We start from the raw sequence: 17,189 nt of genomic DNA, 5'->3' as shown, positions 1-17,189 counted from the left end.
ATCAAATATCAAAGAATATTTGTGCGCGCGCGTGTGTAGTGTGTCTGTGTGTGGCTTTGTTTTTGAAAAAAGCAAATGCAATGCATCATTTGCCATTCATTCAATTCATTCTCTCACTTTTATATCTTTGCGCAAGTCAATATACCTGAGACAATTCACCTTTTATGCTGTAAATGATTGATAAGTTAGACCTTTAGTAATCTTTCTTTTTTTTTTGAGGCAGAACTTAAAGAAGCGATTAATTGTCAACGTTACTTTGTACAGTAAGTTCAATGCATAACTTCTGCACAGGGGCCGGGACTGTGATCGTGTTTGAGCAACTCATCAAAGTGCCGGTGATTCCCCCTTTTCACGCATGCGCAAACAGCGAATCATTGAGCGTACAGGCAAACATGGCGTGGAGATCGTCGAGTGGACTGTATAATATTATCATTCAACGATCTAAATCATGCCGCCTGTGTGATGGCAGACAAAATATCACAAATCCGTATACATTTTTTAATATTTTGAGACATAACCGAGCTCAACGTTCACCACTGCAGCATTCTTTTGCAAGATATGAAACCACGCGGGGAGTAAGTACAGGTTCTGGATCGGGTTTGCCCCTCAACCCCAGCGGTAGGGATTGTCAAGTGACTGAAGATTCTTCTGCTGCTCCAACACCAAGTCCTAGACAGATGACCAAACGTAAGCTGCAGGTATCTAGTAGTGACGGACCGACATTTCGTGATTTCATTGCCAATAGTCACCGCCAAAATACTGAAGTTGAAGTTCCAGTCAGAGATGACTGCATACCGTATTTGTCAGAGGATATTGAAGAAGGTCGATCCAGGAGAGGTAATTATGATTTTTATTATTTTTTGTTGTTAAAGGTAAAGTCTAAAGACCAGGGGCGGTATTCTGAACCCTGTGTTATCTCTAATATTGTTGTATCTTTGAAGATAAGATAAAGTTGGTATTCTGAACATTGTTGTAACTTTTGTGTTATCTTTTGTTGTATCTTTTCTCTCATCTCATTGGCCGCGCCTGCGCTCATAATTTGGTGCGCTTGTAATTGTGCGTATTATTAATAAAGTGGCGTTTAATCCTCATTTGCATATGCGCACGAGAGATAATATGTCGAGATAGTTGGTATTCTGAAAGTTGTTGTATCTTTTATCTTATCTTATCTTGCATGGTATTTACAACAATACTTACAACAGGTAGGGGGTTGTTGTATCTTTCGTGGTGATATAATAGCGGCATTCTTTCTTGCCCAGAGCCAACTTAGTGCCAATAGACAAGTTAGAAGAAGGTTGTGTGTTGACTGGAGACATCAAAGATGAGAAATTTCTAAGAAATTACATGCTAGGATATGACGATTTTAATGCTCTCATCTCTGTGATGTCTCTTGAAAGCGTGACTTGTCTTTAGGATCCATGTGCCACATGCTCAGCGCATATGAGGACGCGCATATATAATAAGCGCTCAAATAACTAATTACGCCAAAGATTAGTATGCGCGAAGATGTAGCATAAAGTACTCCTATTGGTTGACCTACTTATCATGCTTATATAAAATAGATTTTGATTGGTAGGGTCCATCCTTCAAGAGATAACACAGGGATAAAACAATGTTCAGAATACCAACTTACAACAATATTAGCGCTGTGTTATCTCTGGAAGATACAACAAAAGATAACACAATACTTACAACAATGTTCAGAATACCGCCCCAGTAGATAGATCTATTGGAAACGCCGCGCCCCAATTTCAAAAACATGAAATGGAAGCTCTTTATTACCAATCATGTGAAAGAATATGTTTTGACTAATACATGATGATACAAAGTTTGCCGGGAAACCTAACTTTAGATCTACTGATTGATAATCACATCCTGAGCCAATCGGATGCTAAGTCAGCAGAAATCTCTGCAAAACCTCACAAAAGATCCGCCAACAAGCCTACTTCTACCTTGTTAGACCTCATCTGGAATACTGTTGCTCGGTCTGGAACCCTCACACAAACAAACATATATCCCAAATCGAGGCAGTACAAAGGCGAGCAGCAAGATTCACCCTCCAGAGATATTGTTGTATGGCCAGTGTCTCGGCCATGATTCAACATCTGAAATGGGAGAGCCTGGAGAGAAGAAGAAATGCTGCAAGCCTCCACCTCATGTACAAGATCCAAAACAACACAGTAGCCATCAATGCACACCATTACACAGCACCCATGATTGCCAGCAACACACCGTTACACACGACAGTATCACTCAAAGAAGTTGCTGGCTATCACATCCCGCACCCAACTCTACCGGAACTCATTTTCCCCTCTGACAGTAACTGCGTGGAATGCACTTTCGAAGATCACCCTTGACGCTACTTCACTGGAGGGCTTCAAGGGAGCGCGTCCACCCAGCATCTAGACCAAGAAATAGGTGTTTATTCCTCAGCACTACATCCTGACTTATGGATCCTGCTGAGTATCGTCGTATAAGTAGAAGTAGAAGTAATGATAGGCTATTTGGTAAATTATATATCTGTCCGGACCGGATAGATATCGCGCATGTGTCGCATAGTCCCAACTCCCATATTTTTCTGTTTACAGTGCTTGTAACTTTACTAAGACTGGGGCAAATTTCTTACGATTTTGATGATTCTAGAACCTTGCAGTACATGCTAGATGAGCAACCTTTTCTGATCGATTTCACAATGCAATGTCAATTCCAGAACTGGTCTAGTGGTATTTACCTTTAACAGTTGTGTCAACCCAGTAATCAATCAGTTTTGTTGTTAGTAGATGATTAGATAATTTAAAAAATGAAAGCAAATAATCTCAGATAGTTAAACAGTCAGAGACTGGAAACATATTCTATTAGGTGAATCAGACACATTGGACTATCACTTTTATCAGTGACATAAGTAGCAAATTTCACAGTATTTTGCTTGATGAGAGTTGATGAGAAAATTGAATCTGCGTAGCACTAACTAGTATCGGACATAACACAATATCAACAATTTTTTGTTTGTTTACCTTAATGGAAACAGTTTGAAAAGTCATGAGGTCAAGGGTTCAATGTGTCTAATAATACAGATAGCAACAGAAGCTTTTTATACTCTAAAGTAAGCCAGTATTTTAGTTGTTAAAATTAGCCCTCCCCCCCAAAAAAAATAAAAAAATAAAAAATAAAAAAATCCAACAAAAAAAAAATCAGAAAAAAAACATATTCTTAAATGTTATTTTGTGAAATGTCTCAGCAGTATATGATACATGTTAATCTCCTGTTCAAAAAGGATCTACATTACACCATTTTTACCTCATGTTGTTCTGTTTTATTTTTTGTTCTTGATTTCTTCAGTGTACTTTGAGACATATGGATGCCAGATGAATGTGAGTGACACTGAGATAGCATGGGCCATACTGGAGAAGAGTGGATTCCAGAAAGTAGAGGATATATCACACGTAAGTATACGCTGCTATAATTATCATCAATATGGTATTAGGATCATAGTACAATGTGTGTATATCATTTGTAACAAATGACATAAACAAACTGTTCAACTATTACCAATATGGTATTAGGTTTTAAAGTTTAAAGCCCCACTGTCCTACTTGTAGCTACTTGCTCCCTCTATATAGAAAACTTCCCCAATCAGTGCCTGTTGGTCCCCCATGATCCTCTTTTTCTTATGTTAGTTGAGAGCTGAGTTGATGAGATAGCCACCTGTCAGTGACCTGGCTGGGTGGTCTAATCCCTTCTGGCCCAGTAGTATTGACAGTCTTTTAAAACAGCACAGCCAGAGTTGAGAGAAACAAAAGCCACAATATAGGTTTGCTTTTTAGTTAAAAGACAACAAACAAACAAAGCAAATCAAAAAAGTCAACAAATGTACAAATCAAAGATTTTGAGAGAACACATGGTTTAAACTTGAAACATACATATCCCTCTATTACTGATGTAGATTTCATAGCTATAAGATTAGTCATCATGTAAGTCCTAGTGATAGATGGCCATCGCAGTTGATGAATGACAGTATGATGATATCTTGTGTATAATTTCTGTATTTTTATCACTGTTTTAGGCTGATGTGATTCTTGCCGTTACCTGTGCCATCCGTGAGAACGCCGAGCAGAAGATTTGGAACCGACTAAAGTATTTCCAGTCCCTCAAGAACAACAGAAGGAAAGGAGAAGTCCCCCTCAAGATTGGATTACTGGGTAATTAGGCCTTCTTGCAAAGATAACAAAAAGGGCTACCATTATTCTCTTAATGTCAAACACATGACCTTGGGGATGTTTCACAAAGATCCTAAGTTGAACTTATCTCTAAGTTAGACTTAAAAATTATGGAGCGCCATTTGTAGCCTTAAAATGAAATTTACTTATAAGCAAAAATTCAAGTATTTTAGACTTTTTATAAATTCCACATGAAGAACATGAAATCTCCTTGATAATAGAAAATATGAATGGTCGGAATCAACATTTTATGCCTTTTAAAACAACTTTTAAAAATATTTTCAAAGATGGAACGGCTTTTCATAGTTGTTAAGTCCAACTTAGAGTTAAGTTCGACTTAGGATCTTTGTGAAACACCCCCCTGGTATGGTATATCAGACATTTATACATGGGAGCGGTGAGCACTTTGGCTCTGGAAAGCTCCAAAATACCTCTGAACTCTAAACTAAAAAAAACCTCTGGTAATACAACAATAAAATATTTGAATATTACTGTGCGAAAATCAAACTTCGACATCACCGAATCTTAAAAGAGCTATCATGAACAGAACTATATTTTTCACTTGGTAAAATGTATGTAATTTAATTTGTCACATGATAAAAAAAAATTAAAACGGCCATATATAATCGCTTGTCACTGGTTATTTCAAGGGATTATAATTGATTTTTTGATGAAATAAATGGATAAAAGTCATGTGGGACTCATTTCACGGAACCACCCTCATCCTGTTCAATGATCTAGGATGTATGGCAGAGAGACTGAAGAAGAAGCTTCTAGAACAGAGCAAGACGGTGGACATCGTGGCCGGACCGGACGCCTACCGAGACCTCCCCAGACTCTTGAACGTGGCAGGGTCGGGTCAGACCGCCATCAACGTCATGCTGTCCATGGACGAGACCTATGCCGACGTCGTACCTGTGAGGCTGGATAAGGATTCCAAGTCCGCTTTTGTGTGAGTGATAACAGTTTCTTTTATATATCGCATAAAGATTCTAGGCCTCTCATTGGTCATAACTATAGGCATGAAATACGCTTATGACTGCTGGGCAGTATAGCGTAAAACATTGACCGGGCGTAGTTCTGCTTGCATGTATAAAGCAAGACTGCAATAGTTGCGTCTGCAGTTAACAAAGGATACGTGTGGTGAGGGGGCCACTAAGGCAGGTTTGACTGTATGTATTGGCAAGACATTAATCTACGTTTACCACACTCGACCCAGGTGAGGTAAATGGGTACCTGGCAGGAATTAATTCCTTGAAATGCTAGAGCGCCGTAATGGCAGCCGTGCTAAAGCCTGGTTAATAATTTCCAAAGCTCTTTGGAAGCGCATAGAGACGTTATAATGTGGTATACAGTGTGAGTCAAAAAAAATTTACACCTAGAAATTTGCTAATTATTTTAAAAAGCATCTATGAACAGTAAATTATTATACATCTTACGAAAGAGTGTTTTATCTAAAATCTTTTGGTATCATTTTTGTGTGGTATGTGTTCACGCTTGGATGAACAGGAGGCATTGTTTGCGAGAGTGCAAAAATCGACTTGCGCCAAAGTTGCTTATCTGATTTTTAAATAAAACAATTGGGATTTTGGTATTAAATTGTTTTTTGCAGATCCAAATAACATCCCTAACAAAATTAATCATGCCACACATATCAAAAATCGAATATCAAATATTAACGAACATTTGTGCACGCGTGTGTGTGTGCGTGTGTGACGTTGCTGCTGCAAAAAGCATATGCAATGCATTTCATTTGATACATTCTATTCATTCTCTCACTCGGCTAATCCCAACATAATACATGCTGTAGGCATCACTTTGGCGCAAGTCGATTTTTGCACTCTCGCAAACAATGCCTCCTGTTCATCCAAGCATGAACCCATACCACACAAAAATGATGCCAAAAGATTTGGGATAAAACACTCTTTTATAAGATCTATAATAATTTATTGTTTATAGATGATATTTAAAATAATTAGCAATTTTCTAGGTGTAAACTTTTTTTTGACTCACACGGTTTATGCGCTATGCAAGAACCGAATATTATTAAAAGTACTAAAGTGATTGCCCTGTGATTAAAAATGATGTGCCTGGGTTAACTTTGAGATCACACATTTACAAGAAAGACAATAGAACCTGGCTCTTCCTAGAATGCTGTAACATCCACCTTCATGTTTGCAGTTGTCATAGCTCTTGTTAAATATAAAGACCAGTTATGGTCATGCGATCGCATTGTGAAAGAAACGTTGTTGAATCGATCAGAAAAGGTTGATCATCTAGCATATAACTAATGGTGTGTATTGCAAGGTTCTGGAATCATCAAAATGATCAGAAATTTGACCCAGTCTTGGTAAAGTTACAAGCACTGTACACAGAAAGATGTTTATGGGACTACGCACATGTGCGCGACACGTGCGTTATATCTATCAGGTCCAAATAGATATAATAATTTACCACATATATCAATTAGTACGCAATATTTGTATGATCACATATTAGTCAAAACATAATCTTTCACATGATTGGTAATAAGAGCTTCCATTTCATTTTTTGAGAGAGGGGCGTTTCCAAAACTGGTCTTTACCTTTAAGTAATTATTCATTTTGTTCATTCCACTTGCAGGTCAATAATGAGGGGCTGTGACAACATGTGCAGCTATTGCATTGTGCCGTTCACACGTGGCAGAGAGAGGAGCCGTCCCATTGATTCCATTGTGGATGAGATACGAGCCCTTTCAGATCAGGTAAGCATTCAACAAAACGACCCCGTGCTTGCTCCAGTTATAATAATAATAATAATAATATTTTAAGGTCCACTCCAAATTGTATTAAGTTAAACCAAAAATGGAAATTCTTTTTGCCCAATTGATTGTGAGCTTGGCGGCCACTGACCAGCGCCAGATCGACATAGATTATACATCTATCTATCCTCACTCCTAGAGGGTGAAAGAAGTTGTTTTGTGAAAGATATATGTAAACTGGAGGGTTGGATAGTAGAAGAAAATGCAATTTCAATTATTAATCGTACTCCAGTACTCTTATACATGACATTTATCAAACAGTTTTTAATTAAAAGGTATTATAGCCAAGTAGTGAGCTAAGAGAGATAAGAAAATCATGCTAGTCACCCCAACCATGTGTAAAGTGAGGGATTTCCAGGAAGTGTGCATTATTTGTTTGTTTACATTTTTGTGATCCGATTCACATAACTTGTATCCTCCACGACTCACAATTCAGAAAGACTGTGAGCCAGTTTTTGCTATAAAGTGGTTAGAAGGCCCTAGCATCATTTGGCTGGCATTCTCATAAGTCAAGCCGAGACTAAGTCCGGACTAAACAAGAACTTTAGTTCACACTTTTATGGAATGCTAGGTGTCACCTTCAATATTCATGACAAAGGTAATCTACCAACGACTTTATTGAAATTTAGTCCATAATCATATTATGTTTTTCTTCCCATTTCATTGCAAAATTAAATTTTTGGACACTTTTCATTGACGGATTAAAATAATCTGTACAAGGTAAATGAATTGGCAACAGGCGCTCCATAAAAGTGTGGACTAAGTTAAGACAGGCTCAGGCCTTAAATTTCAATATTTTTAGGGCAAGGCCACTTTTCTGTAGGGCACATTCCTATATTACAGCACAAATAGGAAGAATTGGAAAGGGCACAAGAAATCTCCAAGGCCAATGAGAGGGACATTGAGGCTAATCAAAGGGGCATCCAAGGCCATGGCCTTGGTGGCCTTGGATTAATTTAAGCCTTGCAGGCTTAACTTAGTATGCGCTATCGGAATACTACCCATTAGCTTTAATTCAGTAGTCATTCTATATTAAAATCTCCACCATATTTTCGCCTCAGGGAGTGAAAGAAGTAACTGTGCTAGGTCAAAACGTCAACAGTTATCGAGATGTCTCCGAGGAGAGCTATTACAGCAACTCTGCCAACGAGGGCAGTGCAGTCAGTGAACCGACGAGGTTGGCTCGAGGGTTCAAGTCCATTTACAAGCCCAAGAAGGGAGGAAGACGGTTTGCGGACCTCCTGGAGAGGGTCGCCCTGGTTGACCCTGAGATGAGGATAAGGTTCACCTCTCCGCATCCTAAAGATTTCCCGGATGAGGTGAGTTGACGTCGAGTACATTTAGGTAGCTTACTAACCAAATGTTACATGTTTTCTCACATGGTGCATCCGCAAGCCTACTGTACAGTGCGTCCCAGAAAAAACGAAACCGAGAATTATTAATGTTTTATCATAACTTAGTCACACTTACAGGCTTAACTCCGTTTCGTTGACAATCAGCCATGCATGAGGTCTTTCGTCTACGGCTGATTGTCAACGAAACAGAGTTAAGTCGTTTGTCAACTCTGTTTGTTGCTACGGCAGGCAGCCAGTGAAAACGAATTCGTTTGATAAAATTATGGAAATGCAAGCACTAATTTAAACAAACAGAACTTTGTCATTCCTTGCTCATTTTTCCTGATTGAGGTGTCATATAAAAGGGCAGAAACTCAACTTTCTAGAAATGTGATTTTTCTCCTTGAAATTTAGATACCGCCCGCCAAATGACTTTTTGGTTTCCTCTCTTCAAATTTATTTTAATCACTCATGCGTGTGAAGTATGCATTATATGAATTACATCGAGTGTAAGAGGAGGATCTAAGCTTTCCAAATATGTGTCATTTTATCAGTTATAAATGTGATTAAGTTATAATAAAACATCAATAATTCTCGGTTTCGTTTTTCTGGGACGCACTGTATAACCAAATGTAATTGCATAATTGTTGAAAATCATGTTATCATACAGAGGTAGAACCACATTGAGGAGAGCCAGAGAAGGTGAGCGGAGAGAGAGAGAGAGAGAGAGAGAGAGAGAGAGAAAGAGAGCAGAGAGAGAGAGAGTGTGTGTGAGCAGAGAGAGAGAGAAAGAGAAAAAGTGAGTAGAGAGAGAGAGAGACATGGAGATAGACAAACAGAAACAGCCCAATTACGGCTACATAATAATAATAATATTAAATAAAAATGTTACTTATAAAACGCTTACCATCAAAGTCTCCAAGTGCTACATCTGCCTTGAGATGCATGCTGATGTGCCTAAAAAGGTGTGAACACAGAATTGAAGTCATCAAGTGAATATCATTTTTTCTGGTGTGTTTTCTTGTACAGGTTCTCTATGCGATCAGGGATTTCCCAAATATCTGCAACCAACTTCACCTCCCTGCACAGAGTGGAAGTACCAAGGTTTTACAGCTAATGCGGAGAGGGTAAGTCTCTAGATTTTACACCTACAACTGCACTTTAAAGATACTATGTCCCTTTTGCAGCCAACATCAAATTCTGTAGAATTTTGCAGGAATTATGAATATGTCATGTATGTCCTTTCTGTGAAATTTAAACTTTAGCAGTGTCCTAATATTCAAATTATGCAAGGAAACCCGTTTACTTGCTAGACTTCACTGTCAGACACTATTGAGTGACTGACTGACATTTTTCATCTTTGGTAATAACATACATAAAATGAGCTGTAAAGGGTACATGAGTATTTGTCTAGATCACTAGCCCACTTCTTGCAATTGCAAATTAAACTGATTGAATCTTTGCGCAGCATAAAACATACAACCATTCCGTACAATGGTCTGAAAAATCAGACTACTACTTACTGGCTCTATAGCTCCTAAGTCCATTTGACAACTAATAGCGATATTTTCCCACTTAAAGACATTTTCAAGCCCCTCTTTGTTTAGGGAAGTTCTAAATTAGCATTGTCTTCAAATGCCTTTGGAATTTAACCTTTTCATTTTTTTGGCCTGCAGATGGGACGTAGTACCTTTAAAGAAGGTAGACAGGCATGTTATATTTATTGAAAAAACGTCCATACATACAGTAAACGACTGAATAATTTTGTAACTCAAGAATGAAAGGTGGACTGACTGAATTAGGGCATTTGTTGGATACTGTTACGTGTAAGCTCTAATTTGTCCCATTCTCAAGAAACATAGGACCCTTATGGGTGCTATACACCTGCGAGAAAATTGCCCCTTTGCATGCTGAAGGGTGAGTCTCACTATGAACATGACGGACAAAGAAAGCGGACCAAATATACAGTTCCTCAGGTAGACAAAGGAACATCCCTTCACTGCTATTATGTAAAAATGTGTAGCACAGGTGAATATGCATGTGAAACCTGTTCTACACATTTTTACATAATAGCAGTGAAGGGATGTTCCTTTGTCTACCTGAGGAACTGTATATTTTGTCCGCTCTCTTTGTCCGTCATGTTCATAGTGTCTTCTAGTGAGAGGTGCTGTGGTCCAGTGAATAAATCTCCGGACGGTGAACCACAAGGAACTGGGTTGAATCCCTGTCACAGCACTAATTTCCTTTGGCAAGACATTAACCTAGATTTGCCACACTTTATCCATTTAAGGTAAATGGGTACATGTACCATAATGCCATAGTGGCAACCATGCTCAAGCGGAGGTATTAATTGTGAAGCACCAGGAGTGTCAAGTTCAACAGACATGAGGCTATAACAAAACCTACTGTTGTTATTAATATCTCTATTTATTATATGATAAATACACTCTAGAAAGACCTTAACATAGTTTCCTTCCAAATGCATCACCATTTTCTAAACTTAAAGATAAACTTGAGTTCTGGTAAAAAAAAATTTAAAAATTCTCACAGAATCAAACAAAACTTACACTGAATGTTCAACGTTTTCAAATAAATGTCATTTGCCTAACAATTTGGTAGAAAATATAAACTGGCTGAGTAATGATTATAGAAAGATAAGGAAAAGCAAGGTAAGACTGGGCCAATTAATTTATTAGGACTTTGATGACTCCAGAACTAGTGCACTATCCAGAACCTTGCAGTACAAACCAATATTTATGCTAGATGATCAACCTTTTCTGATTGATTCCACATTGTTTATTTTACAAGGCAATCGCATGACCAGAACTGGTCTATACATTTAACAAAGTTTCCTTCAAAATGAAGCACCATTTTTAGATCTTCAATACAACTTTATTACTGCTTTTGTGAATCTCATAATTGTAGGTACAGCAGAGAGGCCTATCTAGAGCTGGTCGACCATGTGCAAACCGCTATACCCGGCGTGGCTCTGAGCAGTGATTTCATTGCGGGGTTCTGCGGGGAAACGGAGGAGGATCATGAAGATACGATGTCACTGCTTCGTCTTGTGAAGTACAACTATGCTTTCTTGTTTGCGTACAGCATGCGACAGGTAAGAGTAGGTGAATTGCCGTTTGGTCTACACACAGCCCGACTCCTATCCACATGGTAGATAATAATTATTTCGTCTACTTATCATTTGGTCTAATGACCATTTAGGCTAATAGTCATTTGGTCTAATTTCTATATAGGCTAATCTCCAATTAGTCTACTTTCCATAAGGTCTAATAATTATTTGATTATTATTATTTATAATTTAAGGATAAAAGACAGGCTGGGTGTAGACCATATGGGAATAGACCAATTATTAAAAATTTACTGACGAACTGGTTGTAGACCAAACGTCAATAAACCGGTCAGAGTATTGCTTGACAATTGACAGGGGTCAAATACAGACAGACCCCAACATTCTGTCTGAAGTGTTTGAGAGAGCAAAAAGAAACAAGAAAAACAAAATTGAAACAAAATCTCCAAAAAAAAGTCATTATTCATTTACATTATATCTTTCTATCAAAACTTTCTACCTCAAGGCAGTAAAGCTATGTACAGTAAAAGCTTACATCGTGAGTATTTGACCTTTCTGAAAAACCAACCTTCTTTCTGATCTCTTCAGAAAACACATGCCTACCATAAGATGCAGGACGATGTACCGGAGGAGGTGAAGCAAAGGAGACTGAGAGAAATGATAACAGTCTGCCGTGACGGCATGGCTGAGATCAACGCTACACATGTAGGAGCTAAGCAGCTAGTGCTCTTGGAAGGGGTAAGTTGTCACGTCGCCGTGTTTAAATTCTCGCTATCGCTTCTATGGTATTCGGCATCTCTGGCCATGGGTATATGTGGCAAAGGCACTTCTGGGTTTCATATAAAATACAATGCGTCGAGAACTGGAAAGTTCGATATCCAATGAGATATAAGCTGCAGAATCTGATGCTACCGACGTAAATCTTATGAAATCATCGGGAGAGTTCAGGAAACCTGAACAAAATCTTACTAAAATCAGGAATTTGTTGAGACTGATGAACATTCTCTATGGAAACTAATTGATTTTATGATTCAATTACACCACTATAAATTCAATTTGACAGGTGTGACGTATTCACAGTGTTTGGATATTTAGCGAAAATCTCATTGGATTCTTAAGAAGAAACTTATATCACCATGAGAACTCAATGTTACCAATTTTTGCCGTTATTTACAGACGAGCAAGAGATCGGAGAAGGACTTGGTTGGTCGCAACGATGCCAACACAAGGGTGGTCATCCCCAATACACCCATCCCAGCATGCAATGGACATCACCATGGCAACAACAACCAGTCTATGAAACCAGGAGACTACATTGCTGTAGAGGTATGCTTTATGAAGTAATTACTGATGTAAGAGGTACATTTTAAATGCAGTAAGCCCCCTTTTACAGACTTGTGCAAACTCCATGAAGCTTGGCAAGTGTATAAAATATATCCTTCAGATACTGTGTGTGAAATTTTACAATCATATGTTCTGATAGTTCTTTGTAAGAAATGAAAATCTAGTGCTGTTTTCATTTTACTGCAAAGAGAGCAATTCTCAAACAAACAGATATGACGGTCTAATTAATTTTAAATTATGAACCAGTTTTTTTTTTCGGTGTAAAAAATAAATATTCAGAATTAAAAATTAAAAATTCATTTGTTGAAAGCCAGTTTCCATTCTTTCATTTGTTGGGAGGTTCCTTATAATAGACCTCGTCAATTTAACACTGGATTCATGGGACTTTGGGTTTTTAGATCTGCAAAAAGTAAACAAACATCTTTACAGGTAATACAAAGTTTTGGTATGGGATCATGAATTTGGTTCAAATGAACATATTGGAAGCATATGCGATCCTACAATATTCAGTGATCGTTGTCGCGGTTGAAATCGAGTCTAAAGTTATGAAATTGTAAATAATAAACTCTTTATGTTGTATAGCTCCCTCTCTAGTCCAAGATATTAATTAAGGTATAAAACAATGTTTCTTGACTAAAATTGACCGATAAGCTATTCCCGTTTGGAAATTATATATCACAACTACAAATTCTGAGATTGTCATGGTCGCAGCTACCATTGTACGGCCTTAGGCGCTATTTGAAAATTTATCAAATTGTATATATCATGGAATAGATATACAAAAAGGTTTCAAGACTATTTAACTTATTCCCGTGCCAGATTAATCTATACCGGTGGTCAAAAGGTTGTCATGGAGCTAATCAGTACTAAAATTAGGGTGATTTCACAAAGCCATTGTGTTGCTCAAAGCAATCTTGGGATTGATTAGTTCTGTGCTAAATTGCACGTGTGGCAAATGAGGGACTGAACAAAGGTACAAAGAAAGCAACCAAAGAGTTAAAGATGAAGTTGAGTTCTGGTCATGTGATTGCATTGTGAAAGAAACGGTGTTGAATTGACCAGAAAAGGTTGATCATCTAGTATATAAGAATTTGTGTGCAATGCAAGGTTCTGGAATCATCAAATGGATAAGAAATTTGGCCAAGTCTTGGTAAAGTTACAAACACTGTACACAGAAAGATGTATATGGGGCTACACGAACATGTGGCGTAAAAATCGTACCCCAGAGTTTTACGATGTTACATGACATATTTAGAATATGAAGGCATTTGAAGATCCATGCTTTTCCGGGAACATGTCTTATCTGATGTTCTTCCACACTTGCATAATAAGAATGATAACGCTCACAAATTATTTTTCACCTCTTCCCAGAACTCAACCTTCCACACTTGCATAATAAGAATGATAACGCTCACAAATTATTTTTCACCTCTTCCCCGAACTCAACCTTCTCTTTAAGGCAACAAATGATTAGTAATTATTTAGCTGTGCAAACAGAAAAATTAGAACGATTGAGTTTGTGTAGTGTCAGTACAGAATCCCTAATCAAGGGGGATTCCTAGATTCTACACATGTGTTAACACTAATTTTGTCAGCAAGATATCTTTATGATTTAAGTATGAAATGCAAAAAAACTCATTTTCATTCATTATCTTAAACGCTGACTTTGTTATATCATTTATATCTTGTGTTCTTTTTTTGTACTATGCAGATCACAGAGTCAAACTCTCAGGTGTTGAAGGGAAGGCCTCTATACCACACCACTCTAGCAGGTTTCTCATTGAGTGACCTTGACCATCAACAAAGGTCTCAAGTCCAGTAGCGATGACTATGACAGCTCTAAAGGCACCAAATCTGATTACTGGTAGTTTGGGTATGGTCAGCACTGGTAAGTGCGGAAAGGCTTTAAGTCACAGCTGAAGCCTACCCTAGCAAGTTTGTCAACCACCCACCTTCATCAGCAGCAAAGGTCTCCAGTCACTCCAGTCAAGTTAGAAGAACTATCACTTAGCTTAGTCTTGGTACCAAGTCCAGGACTTGTTCTGTGTATACGTTCAGGATGTTTTAGGTGCAGAAAGGGTTCTGACTGAGGACTCTTTAACTCATATCCTGCCATAAGGCCGCATGAACGCTACCGTTATAGTGCTTTGTACACGCGAGCGCGCTATCGATTGGCTGCTTAATTCACGCGAGCGAGCCACAGCTTAGCTGCTTTATGCATGCATGCTCGCATTCGTAGTTGCAGTTATTGTTCATGCTCCTTGTACTGAGCTGAGTGCTTTGCCCGCGCTTTTGATCGCACCATCAGATTATCTCAAAATAAACTTGGCACAGGGGGATTAGCCCTGTGGCACTGGGCTGTATTCATTATGGCAGGATAAGAGTTAAGTGCACAACGTCACATCAGAAACCTAGGCTTGCAGGTTTCTTTCCCAGCCAGCCACCGCTATCTTCAAGACAAGTCCCAAATACAGGAGAAGGAAGCATGGCAGCTCCAAAGGTACAGTCTGAAGACTAGAAATTTGTACATGTATTGATATATGGCAAGCACTCGTCAGTGCAGAAGGAGTGTAAGTCACGGCAGAACTCAACCGAGCATGTTTCTCATCCAGTCACCATAATAATCAACTAAGGTCTCAAGTCCAATAGAAAGAACTATGGCAATCCCAAAGGCACCAGGTCCATGAACTAGCAGTTTGTGTATGGTCGACTCTCATCAGTGCAGAGAGGTTTAAGTCTTAGGTCTGTCAAGTTCTAGAACTCCTTCAATGGCTGAAGAGCACATCTATGTATGAGGCATGATGGCTTAGTGGTGGAGCAGGGGTTTCATAACTTTGAGATCCAAGCTGTAAGCTAGTGCTCTTTAAGAATGGCATTTTCAGGCCTGATAAAAACCCGATTGTAAAAATATTTACCTGATTTTTTTTTTCTCTCCAGATTTTTTCATTATTTTCTCTATTCTTCCCTATTTTTTCCTATTATTTCCCAATTTTTCTTACTCAAGGGGGGGGGGGGGGATGTTGTTAGATGCCATTTTTCCCCCCTTAATCCTCTTCTTCTTTTTTTTTACTCAAGGGGGCCGTGGTTGAGGGGGAATAAAACAGTTTTTTTTTTTTTTTTTAGTGCTCACTATCACCCCTGCATTTTATTCTTTTAGAGTTAGAGTGTGGTTGTTATTTTACCTGACTGCTGAGAAAATATAAATGCTTGTTAGTAAGCAACCAGAGGACCGAGGGCTTTTAGGTCCTCTCCAAGGGACTTGGTAATGAGGATTAATGCCTCATTAAAAGGGCACTAGCGCATCGACTTGTTTTCGAACTTGGGTCTCCTTCAGTTTGTGCCCATGACTCTAAGTATGCGTGTTTCTCGTTATCAAGCCTCTCAGATGGGAAGAAAAGCATTATGGTCCCCTGGTTGCATATCTACAACCCACGTTGTCTGTTCACAGCTCAAGGGGCAGTAATTCTGTTTTTTTAAGTGTATGCATTAACACCCTTCTGGCTCCAAACAGACTATTCGTTTGGGAAATTAAATCATCTCAACCAGCGAATCTACCATGGAAAGATGATTCAGCTTTTGAGAGCCAGAAGGGCATTACGTTTGTTTGAAAGTATAGAGTACCGAAGCTGTGACATCATGATATCTATTTTTTTGATTTCTCAAATTTTTCTTCATTTTCCAAAAGAGCATCAAAATAATGTCCAAATGTCGAAAACCAATATCACTTTCTGAATAGATATATGTCCTATGGGAACTCAGTGTTATAGTGCTCTGGTTCCTAAAGTTATGAACCACAGCACTTAAACACTGAGTTCCCATAGGACATATATCTATTCAGATGGTCGTATCTCAACCAATACTTAACATATTCAATTGGTTTTCGACATTCAGACATTATTTTTGATGCCCTTTCGGAAAATGAAGACAAATTTAGAAATTCTAAATATAGACTTTTGATGATGTCGCACTTCACCACTCTATAGGAGTAAGCACCCTTCTGGCCCTAAACAGACAATTTTTATGGAGTCAATAAATGTCAATTATTATTCATTGTAGGAAGATTATAAAAGTGACTGATCAGTACTAAATGCAGAACTACTACAAAATATTAAACAGCAGTTACAGCACACAATATGTGGAATGATAGCTTGGGCCAGCATATATTATTCATTGTAGAAAGTTTGTAAGTCACAGAGCTGTCTGAATATACAGCTATAAATAAATAAATATATTAATTTGAATCATACTACCACTTGGTAATGTTTTTTTCCACTTGTGATATAAAGAGAGAAGTTTTTGGCAACGACTCTAAAATATGCATGTTTCATTGGAAAAGAGAGAGAGAGAGAGAGGGGGAAGAGTAATATCCGAGTGTGAATTGATTGCATGTAGATATTGAAGAGATAAAG

The 17,189-nt window shown here is 38.3% G+C and overlaps 1 protein-coding gene across 1 annotated transcript; it reads left to right on the top strand.

The window, feature by feature from the left end:
• The first annotated feature begins 366 nt into the window (after positions 1 to 366).
• On the top strand, positions 367 to 15,614 carry LOC577921 (CDK5 regulatory subunit-associated protein 1). Its single transcript, XM_796864.5, has 11 exons — positions 367 to 837; positions 3,340 to 3,443; positions 4,064 to 4,199; positions 4,959 to 5,169; positions 6,840 to 6,960; positions 8,079 to 8,336; positions 9,381 to 9,478; positions 11,277 to 11,463; positions 12,025 to 12,174; positions 12,613 to 12,762; positions 14,492 to 15,614. The coding sequence occupies exons 1-11, from the start codon at positions 393 to 395 to the stop codon at positions 14,600 to 14,602; spliced, it is 1,971 nt and encodes a 656-aa protein (XP_801957.4). The 5' UTR covers positions 367 to 392; the 3' UTR covers positions 14,603 to 15,614.
• Positions 15,615 to 17,189: the final 1,575 nt, after the last annotated feature.

The sequence above is a fragment of the Strongylocentrotus purpuratus genome, unplaced genomic scaffold (genome assembly GCF_000002235.5).
Source record: "Strongylocentrotus purpuratus isolate Spur 01 unplaced genomic scaffold, Spur_5.0 spur5_scaffold_21, whole genome shotgun sequence".
Lineage (NCBI taxonomy): Eukaryota > Metazoa > Echinodermata > Echinoidea > Camarodonta > Strongylocentrotidae > Strongylocentrotus > Strongylocentrotus purpuratus.
This window is presented reverse-complemented; position numbering and strand designations above follow the sequence as displayed.